This window comes from Canis aureus, chromosome 28, assembly GCF_053574225.1.
Source record: "Canis aureus isolate CA01 chromosome 28, VMU_Caureus_v.1.0, whole genome shotgun sequence".
NCBI classification, from domain to species: Eukaryota; Metazoa; Chordata; class Mammalia; order Carnivora; family Canidae; genus Canis; species Canis aureus.
In genome coordinates, this window is record NC_135638.1 from 8398006 (window position 1) to 8419883 (window position 21878).

The following is a 21878-nucleotide window of genomic DNA, read 5'->3' on the forward strand; positions in this document are numbered from 1 at the left end:
AAACGGATAAATAGAATTAGACAAAATGAGGAGTCAGAGGAATATGTCTCCAATAAATTAACAGGACAAAATCACATCAAGAGAGCTAAATAAAATGGAGATAAGAATGTCTGATAGACAATTTAATGTACTGGTCATAAAGATACTAGACGAGAAAAGGGTGGAAAACATAAAAATGAACCAATCAGAGATGAAGAACTCAATAACTGAAATTAAAAATACACTAGATATAATAAATAGTAAACTAGAGGAAGCAGAAGAATGGGCAGTGATCTGGAAGACAAAGTAATGGAAAACAATCACACTGAACAGGAGAAAGAAAAAAGATAATAAAAAATGAAAATAGATTAAGTGAACCCAGCAATACTATCAAGTGTTAACAACATTCACATTATAGGAATACCAGAAAGAGAAGAGAGAGAAAAGGGAGCAGAGAACTTATTTGAAGAAATAATAGTTGAAAACTGCCCTAATCTAGAGAAGGAAATAGAAATTCAGATCTAAGAGGCAGAGAGAGGACCCAAGAAAATTAGGCCAAGGAGTTCCATACTAAGACACATAGAAATTAAAATGGCAAAAAGTAGTGATAAAGAAAATTTTAAAAGCTGCAAGAGAGAATAAAACACTTACACACAAGGTAAACTCCATAAATCTATCAACTGATTTTTCAGCAGAAATTTTGCAGGCCAGAAGAAAGTAGCATGTTAGTTATATACAAAGTACCAAAAGAAAAAAACCCTGCAACCAAAAATATTCTATCCATCAAGGCTATTATTCAGAATAGGAGATAAGGAGTTTCCTAGGTAAACAAAAGGTAAAGGAATTCATCACCACTAAACCAACCTCACCAGAAATATTAAAGGGGATTCTTTGAATAAAAGGAAAGACCAAAAGCAGGGGTAAGAAAAGTAGAAAGTATAAAAGCAGTAAAATTAAGTATATACATATAAGTATGTGTGTTTGTGTGTGTGTTTGTGTGTATGGGGGGAATTCACAAAATAAAAGGATGTTTAAAGTATTACACTATATACCTAAAATGTAATAGAAAGAAAGGTGAAAATTTAGTGTTTTTAGAATGGGTTCAAACTTAAAGGGCCATCAACTTAATATGGACTGTTACATGCATAACATGTTGTATATAAACATAATGATAACCACAAATCAAAAACCAGTAATAGGTATGCAAAAAATAAAAGGAATCCAAGTATATCACTAAGGAAAGCCAACAATAGAGCAAGAAAAGAAACGAAAGATAAGAACTATAAAAACAACTGTAAAACAAGTAACAAATGGCAATAAGTACATACCTACCAAAAATTGCTTTGAATGTAAATGGACTAAATGCATCAAGCAAAAGACAAGATGGAATGGATAAAAAAGCAAGACCCATCTATATGCTACCTACAAGAACTTATGGCAGTGAAAAGAAAGCCATGGTAGCAATTCTTATATCAGAGAAAAAAAAGACTTTAAAACAACCACTGTAAAAAAATAAATAAATAGAAATAAAAAAAACAACCACTGTAACAAGAGACAAAGAAGGATACTACATAATCATAAAGGGAACAATTCAACAAGAAGATATAACAATGGTCAATATTTACACACCCAACATGGGAGCACTAAATACAAAAAGCAGCTACTAACATAAAGACATAAATTGAGGGATCCCTGGGTGGCGCAGCGGTTTAGCGCCTGCCTTTGGCCCAGGGCGCGATCCTGGAGACCCGGGATCGAATCCCACATCGGGCTCCCGGTGCATGGAGCCTGCTTCTCCCTCTGCCTGTGTCTCTGCCTCTCTCTCTCTTTCTCTCTCTCTCTGTGTGTGACTATCATAAATAAATAAAAATTAAAAAAAGACATAAATTGATAGTAACACAATAATAGTGGGGGACTTTAACACCCCAATTACATCAATGGGTAGATCTTGCAAACAGAAAACCAACAAGGAAACAGTGGCTTTGAATGACAGATTGGACCAGATGAATCTAACAGATATATTCAGAAAAATTCCTAAAATAGCAAGATACACATTCTTTTCAAGTGCACATCAGACATTCTCCAGAATAGATCGCATAGTAGTGCATAAAACAAGTATATCAACAAATTCATAAAGAGCAAAGTCATACTATGCATCTTTGCTGACCACAATACTGTGAAACTAAAATCAACCACACACACACACAAAAAAAAATCTAGAAAGATCACAAATACACGGAAGTTAAATAACATGCCACTAAACAGTGAATGACTCAACCAAGAAATCAAAGAGGAAATCAAATAATATATGGAAACAAATAAAGAAAATACAATGGTCCAAGGTCTGTGGGATTCAGCATAAGCTGCACAGAGGAAAGATTATATAGCAAGAAGCAAGAAAAATCTCAAATAAAAAATCTAACCTTAAATCTATAGGAATTAGTAAAACAAGAACAAACAGACCCCAAAAGCAGTGGAAGGAAGGAAATAATAAAGATTAGATCAGAAATAAACAAAATAGAAAGTAAAAGAAAAAAACAAAACAAAACAAAAAAACAATACAAAAAATCAATGAAACCAGGAGTTGGTTCTTTGAAAAGATCAAGAAAATTGATAAACCTTTAGCCAGACTCATAAACAGAACAAAATAAAGCAAAAACAAGAGAGAGAGAGAATTCAAATAAAATTACAAATGAAAGAAGAGAAATAACAATTGACATCTCAGACATACAAAGGATTGTAAGAGAATATTATTAAAAATTACATGCCAATAATTTAGGCAACCTAGAAGAAATGGATACATTTCTAGAAATATATAGCCTACCAAAACTGAAACAGGAAGAAATAGAAAATCTGAACAGACTGATTACCAGCAAAGAATTCAGTAACCAAAAAATTTAAAAATTATGATGCTCATGATTGAGAAGTTATATAGCTATAAACTTTTGAATAGGCTATTTTAGAATCATGTACACTTTTGCCTTTGTGGGTTTTTTTTTTTTTTTGAAAATATATTGGGTAGAAATTCTATTTGTTTTTATTGTTGTTTGAATGTATATGTCCCTACAAAATTCATATATTGAAATCCTAATGCCCAATGTGATGATATTAGGAAGTATGGCCTGTGGGGGATGCCTAAATCAAAAGTGGAATCTTTATAAATGGGATTAGTGCTTTTATTACAGAGATCCTAGAGCTCCCTCTAACTGCTTCCACCACATGGGGACAGAGGCGAAGATGAGGGCTATGGACAGAAAAAGAATCCTCACCAGAACATGACCAACTTGATCTTGGACTTCCCAGCCTCCCGAACTGTCAGAAATAAATTTCTCTTGTCTATAAGCCATCCAGTCTGTAGCATTTTGTTATAGAAGTCCAAATGGACTGAGCCATCTTAATGCATAAAACGAGTTTTATATGCTTTTAATATGCATAAAATGAGTTTAAAATGGTAATAAAACTATTGTTTCATAGGTTTTGAAAAGCAAAAATAAGCTTCCTTCTTTTGTTTCATTTTTACACCTAATTTAATGAGCCAAGGCATGATATTTAATTTAAATATGCTAATTGGGATTTAGATGTCAGAAATATTATTTAAAAATTTCTGATCTTCTAAAAATTGTTATGGAAGATATTTTAAACTCCTTTTATAATATAAAACCCTAATAAAGAGAAACCCAATACAAAAAAAGAATAGAAAGGAAATTCAGTTGTCTAATCTAAAATGTATTGATAGGAATTTATTTATATGAATAGGAAGCTGGTCTGCAGGAAGCTGGTCTGCAAAGAAATAGAATTATAAGGTAATTGAGTAGGCCATTATAGAGATTTTCAAATGAATAACAAAAAAATTAATAATCCATGCAGAAATCTCCAGCTTCTTATGAGTTGGTATCTTTAGTAACTGACTAGAGTATCCTTGAGATTTCTAGGAATGCTGGTCCTGTAATGGTTCCATTTTCCAAAGCCTGGAATAATTCCATTATAATACAAGGAGTTTTTCATTGTTTTATCCTAGAAAGAAAAGATTATTAAAAGTAATTAATCTTATCATCCCTAAAATTTGAAACTTATAACAAAATGCACGTTACAAATTTCAGAGAAAATCTCTTTTAAAACTTTAAAGGCAGAATTTTCACTTAAGCAAAATCTAAAAATCTAATTTATACATAATTTTCTATTAAATAAAGTCAACATACATATCTATAAATTATTTCCAATGAAGCTCATTATTTTTTTTTAAATTTAAAAAAAGAATTTGAGAAGAAATTATTACTTTTAATTTATAAAGCATGTCTTTTGTCCCCGCTGTGGGATCCTTAAACTCTTTGTATATATCATTTAGTTTGTCTTCCTGTTACTGCTATAAGGCAGATAGCAAGGAATGATTTGCCTGATTATTACCATTTTCCAAGATAATAAACTCTTATAATAACTGGAATAGCTTGTATTATCATGCACATATTTGATACCTCTCTTTAGAACCTCCCCATGTGAATAATTCTCTGTAGTGTCCCTCCTTAGAAGGGGCTTAGACTTCTCTGCCCCAATGATGCCAGAGGTGGCTGTGTAACTTGCTTTGGTCAATATAGTGAGAGAAAACATGAGGTGTATCATTTCCAAGGAGAAGTTTCAGGAGCCACTCTTTCCCACATGGTACCTTTTTTTTCTTCATTTCAGAGCAACCTTTTGAGTCCCAGCAAAATGCAGATATGCAGTCAACCTATGCTGGGCAAGTGGGTGAGAAATAGAATCTTTGTTGCTAAAAGTCACTGAGGGCTTGTAGGTCATTTGTACCATGCCAAAATTTAGCCTAACTGGAGCACAGCATTAATAATTTAATAACATCTCATTCTACATTTGGTTTTGTTCATATTGACTTATGAAAACAGAGAATGAAATAAAAGCCATAGGGAGTAAGTGATATTTATAAATAAATAAAGGGAATGAGTTTATGTTGATTGCCTACCATGTCTAATTTAACTCTCACAGCAACCTTGAAAGATAGGGAGTTATTTGGTTGATTTTTAAATGAGGACACTAAGGCACCATTTATTAAAACATTCTAGTTGATGTCCAGGGCCGATATGAATAATTACATAACATGTTATTTAAATATATATATATAATGATAAAGATTTAATTGTTGGAACATAAATGTTTTGTAACTATTAAAACAAATGTCCATAAAACAACTGTACAGTTGATAATATTCAAATTGACAATAATCTAATTTGAAAGACCATACAATTAAGCTGAAATTCTAGCAGGCCTCAGAAATTAAATATGGTATCTATTGTAGCAAAACTTTATGTGTTTGTTTTTAGTTCAGATGCTTACACTCTTGTGTGCAGCATATTTAATTTTTATACCACATTTCTTCTTGTGGAGGACTAAAAAGCTTTTTCTTCATTTAACATCCCATGGTTATTTTCCATTCAATTGGTACAAAGAAAAAAATTACATATTAAAGTCATTAATTTTCTTTTTCTTAAAACTTGGATAATTTTTCTCATAAGACAGTACTAATTAGAAACAGAGAATGAATCTCAGGGCAGTAAACAGATAATTAAAAGTATGATCCAAATTGTTCAAGATATATTTGTATTAATTTTTCTACTAACATTGAAAGTAACAATCAGGACTATACATAGATTTATAAAAAATAAAAAATATATGTTGTCACATAAATTGTTTCGTTGAGATCTGAACATATGGGACATAAGGAACCAGTGTTCCACAGGTTGAGAAATCCCAAATTCAAGCTTGGAGATGTTAAAAAAACTTGTGAATCATACAGCTCAAAAGTGGTAAAGCCCAGATTTGAATCCAACTCACTCTTCTTCTTTTTTTTTTTTTACTACAAAAATGAAAGTACTAAATATACCACTATCTCATTTAATTCAAAAGTTTTTAAAAAACCTCACAAACTTATGATCTGATGACTAAATATATGAATAATGATTAAATAATGAATAATGACTAAAAAGTAAAAAGGAAGAAAAGCATTGGCTAAAAGAATAGCAGAATGTCACAGAAATATATAAATACAAAGACTATAAATCAGATTCTTTGCTGCTGGAAGCAGATACCAACAGATATGATATTTTCAAGGAAATCAGTGCCCAACTGCTTTATGTTTGCTAGTTATCTTTTATCTATATTGCCATATTTTCTTTTTTAAATATTTTATTTATTTATTTATTTATTTATTTATTTATTTGAGAGGAAGCGAGTATGTGTGAGCCGGGGCAGGGGCCGACAGAGAGGAAAAGAGAGAATCCCAACTGGACCCCACACTTAGCATGGATGGATCCTGACTCTGGGCTCTATATCATGAACCTGAGATCATGACCTGAGCTGAAACCACTACTCAAAGTAGGTTATGTTGATTTATTGTTGCAGTTACGTTAGACTTGGTAATTTAGGGTATTACTACTTATTCAATTAAGGGCAGTAAGTTTTAATTATCAAGACAGAGAAGATGGGTAAATAAGAAAATTTTTCTTTCTTGAAAATTAGAGGATTAGCATATGGTCTAAAGTGTTTTCGTTTTATGCCTTTATTCTCTCTCTTTTTCCTCCATGTGGTAAAATATACTAATATTTACCATATTAATTCTCTTAAGTGTACAGTTCAAAGGCATTAAGTAGATTCACATTGTTGTACCATCACCACTGTCCATCCCCAATACTTTTGTATCATCTCAAACTGAAATTCTGCACAACACTTCCCATTCCGCTTACCCTCAAGCCCCATGTAACCATTTTCCTACCTTCTGTCGCTACGAGTGTAAGATAAAATCTGGCTATTTAAGGCATGTCATTTAGGTGGAAATCAGACAATACTGATATCCTTTTGTATCTAGCTTACTTCAATTAGCAGAACGTCTTTAAGCTTCATCTATGTTGTAGCATGTATCAGAACCTGATTCTCTCTTACAGTATTTTTATCTGAATAACATAACCATGCTTGGCCACAAGCTGAGAAAGGACTTGAAATTAATAAGTTTAGGGGATCCCTGAGTGGCGCAGCGGTTTGGCGCCTGCCTTTGGCCCAGGGCGCGATCCTGGAGACTCGGGATCGAATCCCACATCCGGCTCCCGGTGCATGGAGCCTGCTTCTCCCTCTGCCTGTGTCTCTGCCTCTCTCTCTCTCTCTGTGACTGTCATAAATAAATAAAAAAAAATTAATAAGTTTAGTGGACAGTAAATTAAAAAGAGAAATTCTGGGGAGTTAAAAGATAAAATGCAGAAGCTGATATTACAGTGCTTGTATTTTTTTTTCTATTGCACTAGAAATTGTTTTGAACACATTTCAGCACTTCTTCATTTGCGATTCACATTGGACATAGAGCTTTTTAAATTTATTGCTTGGTTTGAAATGGACGAAAACTTTAGAACAGCCTCCCTATCCATCCTTATCTTCCCAAATCTTATGAAAACCAGCAGGTTTTCTATTAAAAACCTAGTCATGTGAATCATGTAAGAAGATGTCATTGTTACAAAGCAATGCAGTGAGCAGTGAAGACAAAGACTGCCAAGTTAAACACAAAGGATAAAATCTGTCTGCATATTCCCACACCCTTAAACACGTATTCCAGTGTGAACTGCCTGTCAGGTCTGGATGACAGAACTTGGCCCACCAGGCAATCATTCTCAGAAGGACTCAGCTCTCTCCAGAAACTGCATTTATATTTCCCAGATGATTATGTCTTTTATCAAAACCAGCAGTTGAGAAATGGTCAAGCTCAGGATCAGAAAAGTAGTCCAGCTATGACAGCTAGTTTCACCTACAGATAAATATGGGAAAGTGTAGGAGAGCAAAGCAATTGATGGGTTTGAATTCTCAAGAATAATATTAAGTTCATGTAAACCTAGATGGAGAAAATCAGTGGTCATCAGAGGGTAAATGATTTTTTTCTTCAGGAACTTAGTTTATTTACAAATTTGGCTTATGTTTTTTATCTTCAAAACACATGAAGCAAATGTATTAAGGGCATAGAGCTCAGGGCAAAATTAAAACACAAATATATGCACAATATTGGCTATGTGTGTGCCTATATATATGATTATGTAAAAATACATATATGATTTTTTAAAAAGATTTGATTATATATTTAAGAGAGACAGAGTGGGGCAGGCGGAGATGGAGAAGAAGCAGAGGGAGAGTGAGAGATAATCCCAAACTGTCTCCATGCAGAGGATGGAGCCCCACGTGGGGCCAAATCTCACGATCCCAATCACAATCTGAGCCAAAATCAAGAATCAGAGGCTCAATTAACTGGGCCACCTAGGTATCCCACATATGTTCTTTAATAAATGTTTATGAATCCCTCATACACTTCTCCTTGAATAACAAAGTTTTGTTATGAAACTTACTGGATTTGCAAATATCTTCTCCCATTCTGCAATTGCCTTTTCTTTTCTTTTCTCTTTTCTTTTCTTTTTTTCTTTTCTTTTCTTTGTTTCTTTTCTTTGTTTCTTTTCTTTTTCTTTTCTTTTTCTTTCTTTTCTTTTCTCTTTTTTTTTTTCTTTTCATTTTCTTGATGGTTTTCTTTGTTGTACAGAAGCTTTTTACTTGAATATAGGCCCACTTGTTTATTTTGCTTTCGTTGCCTTGGCTTTTGTTGTCAAATCCAAAATATCATTGAGTAGATTGGTGTCAAGGAGTGTACCATCTATCCTTTCTTCTAGGTCTTTCATGATTTCAGGTCTTTTAAATTTTTATTTATTTATTTATTTATTTATTTATTTATTTATTTATTTATGATAGTCACAGAGAGAGAGAGAGAGGCAGAGACAAAGGCAGAGGGAGAAGCAGGCTCCATGCACCGGGAGCCCGACGTGGGATTCAATCCCAGGTCTCCAGGATCGCGCCCTGGGCCAAAAGCAGGTGCTAAACCACTGTGCCACCCGGGGATCCCCATGATTTCAGGTCTTATGTTCAAGTCTTTATTCTGGGTTGATTTTTGCATGTGGTATAAGACAGTGGTCCAGTTTCATTGCTCTTTGCATATGGTTGTCTACTTTTCTCAACACCATTTATTGTAAAGCTTGTCCTTGCCTACTTTCCTCATTGTACTTTATTGGCTCCTTTGTCATAAATTAATTGATGACATACATGCAGGCTTATTTCTGAGCTCTCTATTATGTTCTTTTGATCTACGTGTCCGTATTTATGCTAATAAAATACTCTTTTGATTACTATCACTTTGTAATACAGTATGAAATCAGAAAATGTGATGCTCCCACTTTGTTCTTCCTTCCAAAGAGTGCTTTGGCTATTTGGGTCTTTTCTGATTCCATATATATTTTAAGATTGTTCTGTTTCTGTGAAAAATGCTATTGGAATTTTGATAAGGATTGCACTGAATTTGTAGATTGCTTTGGGTAACACAGACATTTTAAAAATATTAATTCTTCAAATATATGTGCAGGAATATCATTCCATTTATTTCTGTCTTCTGTAATTTTCATCAATGTTTTACAATTTTCAGTGTACAGACTTTTCACTTCCTTGGTTAAATTTATTTCTAGGTATTTTATTTCTTTTGATGCAATTGAAATTGACATTGTTTTCTTAATATATTTTTCTGATACTTCATTATTAGTGTACATACATGAGACTGATTTTTGTACATTGATTTTATATCCTACAAATTTACTGAATTTGTTTATTACCTCTAACAGTGTTTTGGTGGAGTCTTTAGGGTTTTCTGTATATATTATGTTATCTGCAACTAGAGGCAGTTTTACTTTTCCAATTTAGATGCCTTTTATTTCTTTGCAAATCATATATCTGATAGGGAGTTAATATCCAAAATTATAAAGACTAGCAAAAAAACAATCTGATTTAAAAAATGAGCAGAGGACCTGAATAGATGTTTTTCCAGAGAAGATCTACAAATGGCCAAGAGCTATATGAAAAGATGCTCAATATTGCTAATCATTAGGAATATAAATCAAAACCTCAATGAATATAAACCACACAGCTGTTAGAATTATTATCATTAAAAAGACAAGGTTTAACAAATGTTAGCAAGGATCCAGAGCAAAAGGAATGTTTAGGTGTTCTTGGTGGGGATATGAATTGGTTCAGCCATTCTAGAAAACAATATAGGGGTTCCTCAGAAAATTAAAAACAGAACTGCCACATGATTGGCAATCCCACTTCTGGGTATATATCCAAAGAAAATGAAAACAAGATATCAAAGGGATATATGTGCTCCCACATTCACTTCAGTATTATTCATAATAGCCAAGATGTGGAAACAACTTAACCATCCACCAACAGATAAATGTGGAATATCATTCAGCCATGAGAGAGAAAGACATCCTGCCATTGTGACAACATGGATAGAATTCAAGGGCATTAAGCAAGGTGAGATAAGCCAGACAGAAGAAGGTAAATCTTGTATGATATCACTTATATGTGAAATCTAAAAAAAAAAAAAAAAAATCAAATTGATAGAAACAGACAATAGATAAGTGGTTACTTGCAGGGTGGGAGAAAGGCAGGGAACTTGGTCAAAGGGCACAAACTTTTGGCTGTAAGATGAATTAGTTCTGAGGATGAATATATAACATGGTCACTATAGTTGACAACACTGTATTGTAGAATTGAAAAATTCTTAAGAGTAGAGCTTAAATGTTCTCTCTTACACACACAAGAAGATAAATATGTGAAGGGATAGGTGTGTTAATTAACTAGATAAAGGAATTCTTTCACAATATAAACATATATCAGCATGTTATACACTTTAAATATCTTAATTTAATATCTTAAATTTTACATGTCAATTACACCTCAATAAATTTGAAACAAAATTTTTTTTAGAAATTTAAAACTACCCAGAAAACTACATCTCCTGCTGTAATTACCAGTCCATACATAATCCTGACTTTATAAAGTGGTACCTACAAACCTTGTGACTTTTATTGGTTACATGGGTATCTTAGTACACCATGGGGATGAGATGAGAAAGTCCTTTTGTTGTTGATGTGAATACTCTGTTGGTGCTATTTTGTGGACCTACTTGTCCCTTATGGTACCGGAGAAATTATTGTGGGTTTCAGAGACCAAATTCCTTTCCTACTTTTTGCTTGAAGGTATACATCTTGAATTATAAACTGAAAGGTGTGCCTATCAGGAGAATCCACTTTTGGACTGCTTGCCGTCTCTGTACAGAATCCAGCATAATAGATAGATAGATAGATGATAGATAGATAGATAGATAGATAGATAGAGATATATCATCTGTCAATTTTTCTCTCCTACTCTATATTTGGGTTGGATTTCTAAATAAAAAACAAACAACCAAATAAGAAATGCCAAAATATCTTCCTACGTGGACTTTAAATCTTTTTTCTCATCAGGGCTTGAAAACCTGGCTTCTCTTTTCGGACTTATGATAATGACATGCTCTCCATTTTATATGAAGTGCCTCTCTACCTGTAACTGATTTAGCTGTTCTGTCCTAGTGTTGTGAATCTCATCCCTGAATTTTTCATTCTCCTACCACTGATAAATGGACACTAGGCCTTTGAATATAATATTTGCTATTGGCCTATGAACAATTTAGACAGATGCTATGTCATTAGCCACCATTTTAAACGACCTTTGAATTATAATTGGTCTGAAGAAATATGTGTATCTTTATATTAAGAGTCATGGATATTGCCTGAGGTTTTACATTAAAGAAAGAATCACAAAACTGTGTATATACAAGATAAGACATTACAATATATGTTGCACATAATTAACATTAAATATTATTTCACTCTTTTCCATAGAAAAGAGAAAAATAAGGAATTATAACTGCTTCCTTTACAATACTTTGAATTATGTTAACTACTGCATGAATTCCACATCCTATATTGAAATCTAAAACAAATTCTCAGCTTTGAAAGCAAAGGCCTCATAATAGCGAACAACTTCCACATTTAACTGTTCCAAAATAACAAAGTAACAATTAAAACTAGAAAGGTATGTCATATATAGTTAGCTCTTGGTAAGTAAATCTTAAACTATTGAATTGAAAGATTTATTTTTTAAGTAGGCTCCATGTGTGAGGCCCAGTGTAGGGCTCACGAGATAGAGACCTGAGCCAAGATCAAGAGTCGGTCATTTAACTGACTGAGCCACCCAGGTACCCCAGATTTGAAAGATGTTTTAATCTGATAGAAAAATAGATGAATCTGAGATCTAGGATTATTTTTCTACAGGTAGAGCTTATATGGTTAATTGTCCCTACAAAAAATTTATTGAGCTTGATATATATGTACACTCACACAAATTAAATTAAATTAAAAAAAGAAATAAGGATTATCAAAAGTGCTAAACAGAATGGCATCAAAAATTACAAATTATCTCAATATAACTAAGGATTTTGGCTTTTAGTCTTAAGATAGTAAAGCAAATTCAGATAAGTTAAAGGAAAAATTGTTAAATAAACTTATCTTATTTCACATGCCAATTTTTTTTCTTTACAGAATCCTTTAGAAAACTTCTCACATTATTATGTGAATACTTATTTGTGTCTTTGTTTCTGTAATTTTTGTATCTTCCTTTAGAGGTCCAGATGGTCCATAAAAGCAGGGACAATTTCATTTACATTAATTCCCAATTACTTAGCCAGTCACAGAGTAGTGCTCAATAAATATTAGCAAATTGATTATTTTCTTCTTATTTTTTTACATTTCAGAAGATAATGAGTTGTTAGAATTATCTGGATATTTATTCTTTGTTTTATAAAGATTTTTATTTATTTATTCATAAGAGACACACAGAGAGGCAGAGATACAGGTAGAGGGAAAAGCAGGCCTCCTGCGGGGAGCCCGATGTGGGACTCAAAACCAGCACCCTGTGATCATATCATGAGCAGAAAGTAGATGCTCAACCACTGAGCCACCCAGACATCCCGATATTCATTCACTTTTATCATTTAACTAATGCTTACTGAAGGTCTATGTATCATGTCTGTACTTAGTTCTGGACACATATCTGTAAACAAGAGACCTTATCTTCAAGGTGCTTAAAATCTAGACTACATAAACAGGAGAATTTCAAATAATGAGACAATGTTCTCAAAGAGAAATGGGAGTGAGAGAGATGAAAAAAATAGAAAAGAAAAAGAAAAAAAGCTTGACGTCTCCATTTAAAACCTGTAGATACATGTTACAGATTAATAATTAATATTTCTTGTCATACTAATCCCAATGGGAAGATAAGCAAATATGAATTTTAGGACAAAAAGATCAACCAATAGCTGGCAGAATGAGAAAAAGATTTTTACTTCTCAATAATATATTCCATTTCATGAAGACTAGCCTGAGGCATCAGGTCAATTAATATAATAACTTGGTACATACAGACTTAAGCATAAGAAGTGAAATTTAATTTAGTGGTCTTATGTTAATCATTGAGGGTCCAGAAGAGAGCAAAAAAACAATCTTAAAAAAAGGAAAATAGAATTTATGAGAGGAACTGAGGGAACTAATCAAATATGGCGTAAAGAAGAGATGACTAAGTGGTATTTAATTTCACTTGAAGGGATATAGTAGAGGCATGATTATTAGTGCCAAAGAACAGGTATGAATGCTGATTTAAACATGTGTCAACAATAAAAAAATATATATGTAACTAGTGCATTTGGACATTTATATTTACTTTAAATTTTTTTTTTTTCCCCATGGAATTATGTGTTTTTGGCTCTGGATTTCAGAACAAGAAATAATTTGTATTGGCTATAACCTAGGAGAGTAAGAATTTTTTGTTTTGTTTTTTGTTCTGTGAGTATTTTAGTGGAGTTATTTTTTGTTGTTTTTTTGAGCTGTGCTTTTTCAGCACAATTTGGAGATATGCATGCAGTATATGTGTCAGTTTTACTTTTCTCTGAAGTAATAAGCAGTTAATATTCTTAGATTAACTCAAGATGTTGAGGTATAAAGACTAATTAAAATAAACTTAAAAACTAACAAACCTTAATCATTTAATATGTCGATTAAAATTAGTCTATCAGTCTCTGACCATGGACCTCTTTTGCAAACTTCATAAAACCACTTAACCTATGAAAATTATAATTATAGACCAGAGCTGAGTCCATAATTTGCATTTTTATTTAACATATTAACATTAAAAGTTTCTAAATAAGGTTTTAAAATTAATATAGAGTGATTACTTCAGATATTTTGAAATGTGATTTCATTTAAATTTTTTGCAGTGTTTCTATTTGCTTCAGTTATTTTTTATGTTAAAATGGATTTCTATTCTGACTCACAATTTCACTCTGATTCATAATTTTTAAAATTATTGTATTCCATTTATTAACTGGAATTTAAATAAAAACTTGAAACTACAAAAAATAAAATTATTTTATTCCAAATGAATAGATGAACTAAAAAGCAAAAACAAAAATAAGTACCAGAGAATAAATTTGAGTGAAATATATAGATTGCAACTATTATTTTAATGTCATTTTTTAGTTAAAACCATTAAAGGGATTAAAATATTTTAGAGTATGAAAATAAAATCTGATACAGGCATTAGAAAAGTGTTTATTAATCAAACTACTCTTTCCAGTTCTATATTTCAGTTAATATTAAGTTTCCTTATGTGTCTAACACTATTCTGCTTTGAATGGTATCTATTTGCAAGTACCTTAAAATATACTTTAAAAAAAGAGAAGGAGACACATGTAGAAAACATTTAGGAAATAATAGTTCAGTATATAGCCAAGTATATAACTGTAAATTACAGACCATAAAAAAAGACTACCGGTCTTTTTTATGGAGATAGGGGCAGTCAGGAATGTCTAATTGAGAGTGGTGGGTGTTGTGACTGAAGGAGGACCAGAATCTTAATCTGTTTAAGAAGAGGGAGAGGAAAACACAAAAACAAAGCCAAAATAGAATTTGTGCTAGAAGAGTAAGAAAACTAAACTGAATAGAATGGTCAGAAGGGAGAAACTACTGGGAGGGAAAATTAAGCACAAAAAGCTGAATGCTTGTTGGAGGAGTTCAAATTTGCTCAGAATAGTGAAGACGTTTAACTATACACCTGAATGGCAGGGATATCAAGTGGCATATTGTCTGCCTGGAATATATTGTCAAAATGAACAATATAAATAAGCCCTGATGCTAAACATTTTTTGTTAAAAAGTTAACAGAGAGAACCAGAAAGAATATATGGCAAATCCAGAATTTTTTTTTGGTTGTTAGTTAATACTGAAAAATGATTATTTCCCCTCAAATTTTTACTTCTTACTTAGTCTTCCATTATAGTGTTAAGGGGCTACCTCATCCTTCCTGATTCCAGCCCTCCAACCAGTTTTGGTGGAATGGCTCCCTATTTCCTCATCTCTTCCATTATTCTCTGTAAATTTTAAAATTAAAAGCCACATTTTTTTTCTTGGCCTAGTTGTTAAATCAGGTTTGTATAAATGCATAATCTCACAGACACCAAGAACCACTAGTTTTCTGGGGCCAGTTCATATTCCACAAGAGCCAATTGCGTGCATCTCTCCCAACTGTACTTATAGTGACATCACATTGGGGACTTGAAATTGGCAATGATGGGGATATCTACACCATGAAAACTGGCAAATGTTACAAGTCAAAGGTTATTGATTTGGTCTGTTTTGTTTGGGGAGAGGGGAGTAGTTTGTTAAGCCCTGATTAACACACCCTTGTGTGCAACAATGTATTTTTCCATCCTCTTTCCAATTGATTTTTAGTTCCAGTTTTTATGAATCAGAAAATATCTATATTTTATTTTCGATCAGAAAATTTCTATAGAACACCCATACTTCTTGTGGCTGCTGGCCTAGAAAGCTCACAATCCCTTATTAGTGTATGTGTAATACCTATCGACTATGAAATCTGATGTGTTCACTCTCATGAAATTAAAAAAAAAATTATTGGGTGTTTCAGGATTCTTTGCTATATACATTACAGGAAGAAAGGAAATCCAGGTTGAGTTCCATGACAATTCCTTGGCTGAGAACAGACATCCTGGTAGGACCAATAATCAAATGATAGGTAACAGGACATTTTTAAACAAGAATTCCTGTTGCAGATACATTTGCATAGTTGGCAGACAATCTAGATTTTAGAATCTGGGACAAGAGCAACAAACTTCAGGTACAACTCTGTGGATTGCTTTGTGGATAAATTGTTCCTGCAATAACTTTAATAAATCTGTGAGTCTTATACATCCAACTAGAAGTCCATGAATCATTTACTAAATATGTGGCCAAAGAGTGTTTGACCACAGGGAATCATTAAAGAAAGAATAGCTTCTCTGGTATATGTTTGTTATTCATTCATTCTTCATAATTGTTGAGTTTTCATCGGGTAATAGGCATCATGCTTTTCAATATCTCTCCCTTCTTGAAACTACAGTCTAGTGAAGAAACTGACAATAATCAGTTACAAATCAGTAAGGGTGAAGGTGTTTCAGACAATACAGAGAATGGCCTTTTAGGGAATTGAAATAAATTCACTAGGGCAGAAGATTTTGATAGAGGCAAAGTTCTTAAAAAATCACATGCAAATTTTTAAAAACAGATTTGGATTTCTTAAGGGAATAATGGGCAAGTATTAAATATTTATTTATTTTGGGGTATAGGATTAAAGAAATGATCAGATTTTATTATGAAAAGAACCTGAAGTTAAAAGGAAAAATATTTAATCTTTAGTAAGTTATAATATTTGGAACAATGCAAATCTTGGTGGGAGCTAAACCAGTGCTCACTAACTGATAATATGGACAAACTCATAAGAGCTAACTTATCAAGAACACAAACAGGAGATTTTTCAAGGCAAGAGCAAACTGTCACTCTGCCAAAGCCTTCATCATTGCAGATGGCTATAGGAAGTAGTGTTTTGATGTGGGAATTCATCCCATTCTTTGTTTCACTGTTCTCTTAATAGAAATAAATATTTGGAAAGTTTTTCTGACATACTTGTTCTTACTGAATGGGTCAGTGTTCCCATCCTACCCTACTTGCCTCCAATATAAAGGAGAAATACATTTTGGGCTTAAGGTCACATAATAGTCGTGCAGTGTTTACCTATGGTATCCTAGAGTCAGAGCCTAATATTGAGCTGCTTGAAAATCTATAACATTGTTTCTATTTATTTATTTCCATAATTTAAGAAAAACAATAATTGTAGTTAAAGAGATTAAATTAGGAGGGGTGGGGTAACTGGATGATGGGCAATCAGGAGGGCACGTGATGTGAGGAGCACTGGATGTTATATGCAACTGAGAAATTACTGAACTCTACATCTAAAACCAATAATACACTAAATGTTAATAATTGAATTTAAATAAAATAAGTTAAAAAGAGATTAAATTACACAGCACTGGGATTTTTTTAAAATAAAATGCCCTATTTAAAATTTCTGCCTGTTATTTTTATTTTCTATTAATTATGTGGTGTCTCATACCATATTAATCATCATGTTAGCCAGAAAAATAAAGACAGTTTGTTACCTTAAAATGTAACATTTGTCTTTATTTCCTTACATTGTATTTTAAATTTTTCAATATATGAATATTGGCGATTATGTGTCTTAGCTGTCCCATAGTCTCCAGAGTTATCCTTTTTTTTTGTTTGTTTCTAAACTCAAAGAGTAACACAAATGAGATACTTAAAGGGTTTCACTCACTGTTGGATAAGTGATGGTGGGGATAGTGGTGATGATGATGGTGATAATAATAATGACTCTGGAAGTCAAATTTTCAAGTGCCAAAAATTGAGATTAATTCCATAGCAGTGTGAAAATCACCATAGTCACTAATTTTTCTTTTGGCATATATATTACAAAATAAAGATAGTTTTATCCTCACTTGCCAACTTCATGCTAAAGCTCTCATGGAAAGAACCATAAAATTAAAAATAACTCATTGCTTCTGGAATTGGGCAAACCTAAGTTGTATTACTGGCAGTTATACTAGCTTTCTGTGTCATTTGAACAAATTCTTAATCTCCAAGTCCTTAGATTATTCTGCCATGAAATAAGAAAAACAATAATTGTAGTTAAGGAGGTTAAATGATAGAGCATTTATAAATTTCTTAGCACACAATTGGAATTCAATGCATATTCTTCCCTCTAAATTTGGGGGAAAAGTTAGAGTTACTACAAATTTATTTTATATGTTTCTTATAAGATAATATTAAGCTATAAAAAATTCAACAATTTTTTCAGTAGAACTGTTTTCTTTAATATCAACTTATTATACTTACTTTCCCTAATATTCATCCTCTCTGAAAAAGATATCACTAATTTGATATGGGCTACAAGAAGGAAGGAATGATTAGTTATTTTACATTTTGTTGCAATATATAGTACTATACCTTGAAATTTTTCCAATCTTTCTTTTGTTCCCTTTGCAAATATTCACTTTTGACATCCTCCTATAAGAAAACAAGATTAGATTGATGAAATGAGCTATACTTTTTCAGTTATTTGGTATTCTCTACTGTGATTCAAACTACTAGATTTAAAATCAAGGCAAACCTTGAACATGTATAACTGTGGGCAGCTAGGAAACAATGGCAGAGATGTTGAACAGGCACACAACAAAAAGAGATGGAATAATTTGAGCAAAACATCAGATATGAAGACAGAGTCAGATTTTCAGGACAAACAGGGTTTTGAAATAAAATTCTATTGGTAGCTTATAATGGATAATTATCAAGTACATACATAACTTATATTCATATAAAGTCACACACATACACAGGCTTTCCAGGTATTCTTTATCTTCATAACACTTCCATTTTATAAATTAGAAAACAACTAAGAAACAGAAGGATGAAATTAGAATGGTTCCAAATTTTTAAAATAAAGATTTGCTCAACATGATTTCTGCAGTGCTACATCACATTGAAATTATTATTCCATTTCTTCTGTGTATATGATCATTTTTTTATTGGTGTTCAATTTGCCGACATATAGCATAACACCCAGTGCTCATCCCATCAAGTGCCCTCCTCAGTACCCGTCACCCAGTCACCCCCACCACCCACTCACCTCCCTTTCTACCACCCCTCGTTCGTTTCCCACAGTTAGGAGTCTCTCATGTTCTGTCTCCCTCTCTGATATCTCCTGCTCATTTTCTCTCCTTTCCCCTTTATTCCCTGTCACTATTTTTTATATTCCCGAAATGAATGAGACCATATAATGTTTGTCCTTCTCCAATTGACTTATTTCACTCAGCATAATACCCTCCAGTTCCATCCACGTCGAGGCAAATCGTGGGTATTTGTCGTTTCTAATGGCTGAGGAATATTCCATTGTATACATAAACCACATCTTCTTTATTCATTCACCTTTCGATGGACACCGAGGCTCCTTCCACAGTTTGGCTATTGTGGACATTGCTGCTAGAAACATCGGGGTGCAGGTGTCCCGGCGTTTCACTGCATCTGTATCTTTGGGGTAAATCCCCAGCAGTGCAATTGCTGGGTCGTAGGGCAGATCTAATTTTAACTCTTTGAGGAACCTCCACACAGTTTTCCAGAGTGGCTGCACCAGTTCATTTTTGTTTTTAATTGCTTTTATTATTTATTTATTTATTTATTTATTTATTTATTTATTTATTTATTCTTTTTTTTGCAAACACACGAGGGTTTATTTAATTGCTTTTAATTCAAATTATGAACACAGTGAGTGAATGTAGGTCTACATTTATGTTGAATGTTTATATAAAATGTACCTAAAAATTAAAAACTAGTGACTATTTTAATAACAGTCTATCAATAACAACTATTAAGAGCTATTTTTACTAATAGGAAGATTCTTGTTATCAAATGCAAAAGGATATTTTCACATTTTAGAAGGACATGATTGCTCTTCTATTATATTTTACATAATTTAGAAGGGCACAAACACATGAATAAAAAACAGATTTAAGTAGAAAAGAAAGAGAGCACCACTTAACATTTGAGCTGTTCATATCAAAACCTGTAATAGGGGATCCCTGGGTGGCGCAGCGGTTTAGCGCCTGCCTTTGGCCCAGGGCGTGATCCTGGAGACCCGGGATCGAATCACGTCGGGCTCCTGGTGCATGGAGCCTGCTTCTCCCTCTGCCTATGTCTCTGCCTCTCTCTCTTTCTCTGTGTGACTATCATAAATAAATAAATAAAAATTAAAAAAAAATCCTGTAATAGTACCTTGTGGCCTATGTATAGCAAAAAAAAAAAAAAATTCCAAATGATAATGACTTTCCAAATGATAATGACTTTAGTTTTATACATTATATCACATATAAAAATATTAAAGATAAAATATACAGCAACTTATTTCTCTTCTGGAATATGATATTTCACATAAAATAGTAAGTTTCCAGTTATTCAACATGATGGACAATATGTCACAGTTAATAAAATAATCCAATAAACAATGTAATAGAGAATAAGTCACATTGATTACTCATTTCAGCAAACATGTATGAATGCAACCTACACTTAATATAATTCAAACCTTGGTAATTCAGCAGACACTGACATATATTTTTTGTTACTTTTGCTTTTTACTTTCGTATTCAGATAATAGCAGTTTACTGTGATTCCCCGGTGATAAATGCTGTATAAAACTACTTGTGTTTTTAGTTGAAGATTTATGATAGTTTGGCAATCACTTTTGGAATCATGCCTGTACTGACTCCCAGTGTAAAGCAAACTTTAGGATTAAATGTAGTGGCTATCGCTTTCCTATTATTTCCCTCATACGAGGATAATCTGCTGGAGAACTTCACACTGTAGGATAACTAATGACCCCATTCTCTGTTTGGCAGTCCAAATGAGACATCTTTCAATGAAAACAAAAAAACAGATGTTCAACATTAGCCAATGTCCAGGGTGACACACTAAACATATGCGGGGAGTGGAAACACTAGATCCTCTCCTATGTGTAAGAAATGTTGACCAGTGCATGTAAAGATTTCCTGGTAGCATCGTCTATTTTTTTTTATAAGAGTAGGATTTTGTTCATGTACTAGATAATGATATCCTCCCACATTCCATCTCTACCCTGCTGCCGACACTATTTTTCTTTTGAAATAATAGTAATGATTCATTAGATTTTTAAACTATAATAAGTGTTATTACTTTCATACTATTTCTCTGTAAAATAACACAGTAGAAGACTATAGCACACAAAGATAATTTATCTGCACTATTCAAATAAATTCTTAGTCTCGTTTGCCCAAATTCATGTGGCTTTCTTTATAATTCATTTCTAGTGTACTTAAATGTCATATTCTCAGTGTCTTCTCAGTGAACCTGTCCCCCTTCCAAGTGAATGTCCTTATCCTGTTCAGGCACCAATACCAGTCCTTGGTAGCACCATATGCAGGTACCCTCCCTACCCTGCTAAACTACAAAATCTTGTGCAGAGTTTCTGGAACTTTCTGAGAGAACCTGTACTTAGTTTTCTTATGCTCTTATGCCCTGCATGGGGCAGCCCTCCCAAGCAGCCACCATCTCAAATTACTCAGGCTAACATACTGAGCACTGAACCCTACCCCTTCATCCTTACTCTGAGCATGCTCAGACACTCTGTTTCTACTGTCCCTCTATCTGGATGCCCCCAGCCGCCCTCTCAGGCTCCAATGTCCCATGCCACGCAACCCTACTAGGGAGATGTCATCAGGTCCTGCAAAGGCCTCCACATCCTGTTCTGGAGACCACCCTCCCTTGCTGGAACTGCCCCCTATTATGGCTTCAGAACTAAATTGTACAGGAAGAGAAAGAAATGGCAAGAGGAAGCTCTCCTACATATATACTCTCTACCTATACTCCTACATATACACATAATACATATGCTCATATATTTGTGTATGTACATATGCATACATAGGTTATACACAAAATTCAGAATAAGCTA

General features: G+C 33.1%; 1 protein-coding gene across 13 annotated transcripts in view; it reads right to left on the bottom strand.

Moving 5' to 3' along the window:
- The window catches only part of CNBD1 (cyclic nucleotide binding domain containing 1), a 543788-nt gene that overhangs the window by 53560 nt on the left and 468350 nt on the right, over nucleotides 1-21878 (bottom strand). For 12 of the 13 annotated variants that reach the window (XM_077876352.1, XM_077876350.1, XM_077876345.1 and 9 more), the window contains 2 exons: nucleotides 18344-18403; nucleotides 3700-3993 (listed from right to left, as the gene is read on the bottom strand). In XM_077876352.1, the coding sequence (XP_077732478.1) occupies nucleotides 3877-3993; nucleotides 18344-18403 (177 nt within the window). In that variant the 3' untranslated portion in view covers nucleotides 3700-3876. Of the gene's footprint in view, nucleotides 1-3699; nucleotides 3994-18338; nucleotides 18404-21878 lie in introns of those variants that run through there. The other variant, XM_077876353.1, reaches the window with a different exon arrangement.